This window comes from Phalaenopsis equestris, unplaced genomic scaffold (genome assembly GCF_001263595.1).
Source record: "Phalaenopsis equestris unplaced genomic scaffold, ASM126359v1 Scaffold229100, whole genome shotgun sequence".
Classification (NCBI taxonomy): domain Eukaryota; kingdom Viridiplantae; phylum Streptophyta; class Magnoliopsida; order Asparagales; family Orchidaceae; genus Phalaenopsis; species Phalaenopsis equestris.
In genome coordinates this window covers 35,012-39,631 of record NW_018247073.1, presented here as the reverse complement: position 1 = coordinate 39,631, position 4,620 = coordinate 35,012, and the positions used below count along the sequence as shown (strand labels likewise).

Here is a 4,620-nt window from a genome sequence, read left to right as displayed (position 1 = left end):
AAGTTCTCATTGATGTTGACGATATCCTTTTAATATGCTCCATTATTCAAGAATCAAATGCATTTTCCTTTAAAACTTATTTATGTCATGGAAATGCAATAAGCATGGAAATGTTATAGATCATTTGGAAAAGCAAAATATAGAGCTATGGCAAATAAATGTGTACGGTAAACTTGTTTTCCTAATAATGTGCAAAACATAGTTGTCCCATAAATAGCATCCGCATCATCAATTGGTAACAATCAAACAGCATTATACATCACCGATTGTTTATGTGCATGTAAAATCCAATGAGATAGACTGTCATATGGCTTTTAAATTTACAACAAAAAAAAAAAAAAGAAAACGCATTTTTTTTCCTTCATTTCCACACATCTTCAACAGAAAGGCAAATTCATTAAAACTTAGGGAAGGACCAATTTATCCCACCAAACAACAAATTGGGACTTCATGATATTCAAAGGATGATATTATTGCATTAAAATGAGATTGATTTGCTTAAATGTTTACCTTTCTTGCCTCCTCAGATGGTGGGCTTATTGATCATTGTTATAGATAAATATATTATATAATTTTCTTATCAAATCATATAAATACAGCTTTTATTTTTTTTCTGCATGTTATTTCGTCGACAATTACTGCACGGGCCCATATCCATAATTATTGGACAATTTAGGGGGCGTTGGCAAAACCGCAAGGGCAATGAAGCCACCAGATAGAGCAAGGACTGAAGCTAGAGCAAAGGCTGGGATGTTACCAGTGCCAAAGAGAGCATCCCATGGACCAGCACCAAGAGAAACGATCACCTGCATATCAAGTTCAATGTGAGATGAATTCAGTAAAATCAGAATTGCACTGTGAAATTAGTGCTTCACAGAAACTTAAACTAAGATTTTTTCAATAATAAAATGGAAGATTTGCATATAAACCACTCAACTTCTATGCATTTAGATATCTAACATCTAGACTTTAATTTTTACATACACCCAACCTTACCCATGAATGAAATGGTGTATGTCACTTTTTAAAAGTAAAAATGGCGGTATTTTTTATGTGATATAAAAGATTTGGGTGTCATAAATGTAAAAAATAAAGTTTAGATGTTCGATATGTAAATTGATATGAAGTGGGCGGTATGTAGGTAAATGCCCATAATAAAAATAAGCCATTTTAGGAGCAGTAAAGAGTTCAAATATTAGTATTGTAGCATACCTGTGGAATGACAATGGAGATGTTCAAAATACCAAGGCATAGTCCTGCAAAGTTCATCAGATGGAAACAGTCAAAACTGAGGTATAGGTTTTCTCAACACTATGGCATCTTTATGCATTAATGCATTATAAAAATAAGGGAAATTTACATGCATAGCACAGAATTCTTATGTATTTGCATTTCTCACACCTAAACAATATATAGCAGTTTGGTGTTTTGAACTTATGCATGAGAAGGTGTATTTCATGTTTAAAAAGTGGTTACAGTGCATCTTTAATGCGATATTAGAGATTTGAGTGCTACGTGTGTAAATATGAAAGTTTACGTCTGAGAGATGTAAATTTACAAGAATTGTGTCCTATGTATGCAAATTCCCCGCTCAGAGTAATGCATCAATCATACCTTGTCTGGTGCCTCCATCATTCATGGCGAGCTGCGCCGCACTGGCGAAAGGAATGCTGAACAAGATCTGCAATGGAAAAATAGTCTTTAGGAGACAGGTTTTGGAAGGTTGGTGGAATTGGAAGCATCATAGAATAACACGAACAGCTAGTGGAAATCCAAGAGCCGCGAAGATAACCAAAGCTGCTATTTTCACTCCATTAAGTTCTCCGGCTACAGCATTCATGTTTTCAGCGTATAACTTCTTGGAAATAAGAATTAGAGCTGTATTGACAGCCATGGCAAAGAAGAGAGCGAAGTTGCCTAGGACCCAAACAACCCTTGAGGTAAATTTCCGGCATATGGGCTCAAGAAACATTGAGCTAACGCCAAGAACAATCTGAACATTGAAAACAAGTATGTCAAGTCAACATGTTATGTCTAAACAAATAAGGTATTTTTTTTTTTTAAACTCCCGCACACACCAATATGTAGGCATGGGTGAACCTGCACTTTTCCCTATATATATATATATATATATATATATATATACATACACAAATACATCTTCATAATTGTAAGATTTCGAAGAAAATAAATTTAACCAATAATGCAATATGTACATATTATAAATTAGGATATACAAAATAAAAAACAATCAAGTCTAATCTTACAAATTAATGAATGAAAGAATGTTAATTTATTTATAAAAGGATGTAAAATAGGTTGAAAAATGTTTAATCATCGATTCATCATTCAATTCATCTCTCACAATGAAATCAAATGTTTTTTTAATAATATATTATCCATTTTATTTTTTTAATTCTATTTTATATATATAGAAGATTTGCCCACCATGAAAAAGAGGTTGATTCCGCCCCTATATGTATGCGCTAGACACCTTTTGATGTTGGAGACAAAGCAACCAACCAACCACTAAGCTAAATCAGTTGCACATAAAATGAATATGCTAGACCCAGAGGTTGGAGATAAAGCACCAAGCCACTAGGCTAATTTGGTTGCACATAAATGACAAATGAAAGAATGAATAAAAATTTATTGAAAAGGTTCAAGAATGTAAAAGCTTTATCACCGAGTTAAGAAGCAAGCCAAATGCGCCATATTTGACACCAAGGGTGTAAGCATCAATTTCAATTTTTGTTCCGTTGGGATTGCCGCCAAAGATTTCTCGGCCCATCCAGTCAGTGTCGTAAAGAAGAAAAGGAAACCATGCCAGCTGGATTTGAAGTGATACATGGCATTAAGAGATGTGAAAATTAGAGAGTGATCTACCAAAATGTCAGTAAAAGCAGTATAAAAACACACCCAAGTGAGAGATGTCACAAGAAGCACGGAAACCATTCCAGCAGGCAACCTTCTAAAGGCTTCTAAAACAGAAAATAATCCAGAATTTTCCCTCCAAGTACATGTTGGGTCCAATTCAGAGAGTGAAACTTCTTTTGCACATATTAGAGTCACCGTTAGGCAAAGAAATAGGAAAACCTGCGTTAAAAAATTATAGTTGCAATTAGTACTTTCATAAGCGTCTTAGATTTCTGTAAAACACAATTTTGTTTAGTTTGGTGACAAATAGAAGCAATTTCAAATGTTTATAAACAAGAACAATGGTTTAAACTTTTCAAATAAGGATAATTAACCTTGGCCTTATCCCATAGTCCTATTAAAGCTTACTTTGAAATCAGATATTGCTGTCAGGGTTTGTTATAAAATACTGGAAATTTTATCATAGCAAGTTTCATGAAAACCTAATAAAACAGTTTGGTAGGTTTCAAAAGAAACTATAGTAGTACTGCCAAGGTGTCCAGAAACCCCTGATTAACTAAAACCAAAGTTATTGTAAGTTTTGAAACTTTTATTCCTTTTCCCCAAAAGATCAAGTTACAGAGTGTCTTATACGAATAACCCATTATTTATTTGTTTAATTACAGTCTTCTATATTTAAAAGTGCAAGAAACTCAAAGTAGAGCCAAAGGAGCTTTCACCCCTTTCAACCAGTGGGTCAAAGGCACAAAGCTACCATATGGTTGAACAAGGCTCAAAAACAAAATATCTTAGGCCCGTCTGTCTCCAATATGTCAACTGTGAGACATGTTCATTCTCTGTGGATATCTAATATAATTGGTAGATAGATCCTAGAAATTTAGCCATTAAGGATATATGATACTTCATATATAAGATGAGACGTTTATTCAGTTGCGGAAGAAGGGTAAGTCTATGGTGAGAAATTGCCCTTCCTTTTGGAATTTGATAAAATGATAGAAAATTTAATAACTTTTCCTATGTAATTTAGACAATTTACTAATTTTGCCCACTTGCTAGTTTTTTTTTTTTTTTTTTTTTTTTTTGCCTAATTCCTAAAAAAATTTAACATTTGATAATTTTGCCCACTCATAAGATTAAAGTTGGTTTTGCCTCTGCATTTATTTTAGTAGTTTTTCATTTGATGGCATGTACTTAGGATCATGTTAATCTTGTATTAATTCTTCTTTCTCATGATCTTCTCCGTGTACTTCAGTCAAAATTTTTCTTTTTGATAATCACTTTTCAACAAAGCACAAGTTCGGTAAACTCTATTTTTTTACAATAGTTTATCCAAATATCTAGCAATATCATTGTCGCATCCCAAGCCCCGGATGTGAAAATTGAAGGGTTGTGTTAAGTAGTCAACAATCAGTGTAATATTTTGTCAAAAAATTATGGCATGAATCATTTAAATTATTATGTAAATGTTATGATATCTCCTGGAGGCAATGCGTTGTATGACTTAAATACAATGAAAAGTGTGTAATAGCCACTACACCGATGCTCAGATGTAGTATTAAATAAGCAAGTGTTCCTACATTATGGATGAATGTAGATAAGGAAGTTAAGTCCATGTAATTAATATTAGAATAAGAACTTGGAATTTAAGTACTCTCACAAATAAATTAATGGAATTAATAGCAATTATGGTTCATAGTAAAATAAATACCTTATGCATTCATGGAACTAAATTGGTTGGAAAAA

At 33.0% G+C, this 4,620-nt stretch overlaps 1 protein-coding gene across 1 annotated transcript; it reads right to left on the bottom strand.

Annotated features, from left to right (window-relative positions):
• Positions 1 to 214: 214 nt before the first annotated feature.
• On the bottom strand, positions 215 to 3,096 carry LOC110038014 (sucrose transport protein SUT1-like; the record flags this gene model as incomplete). Its single annotated transcript, XM_020742770.1, is given in 6 exon segments — positions 215 to 806; positions 1,213 to 1,256; positions 1,615 to 1,681; positions 1,760 to 1,993; positions 2,687 to 2,830; positions 2,920 to 3,096. Coding segments are annotated over 6 exon segments (837 nt in total), but the record flags the coding sequence as incomplete, so codon positions are not given.
• Positions 3,097 to 4,620: the final 1,524 nt, after the last annotated feature.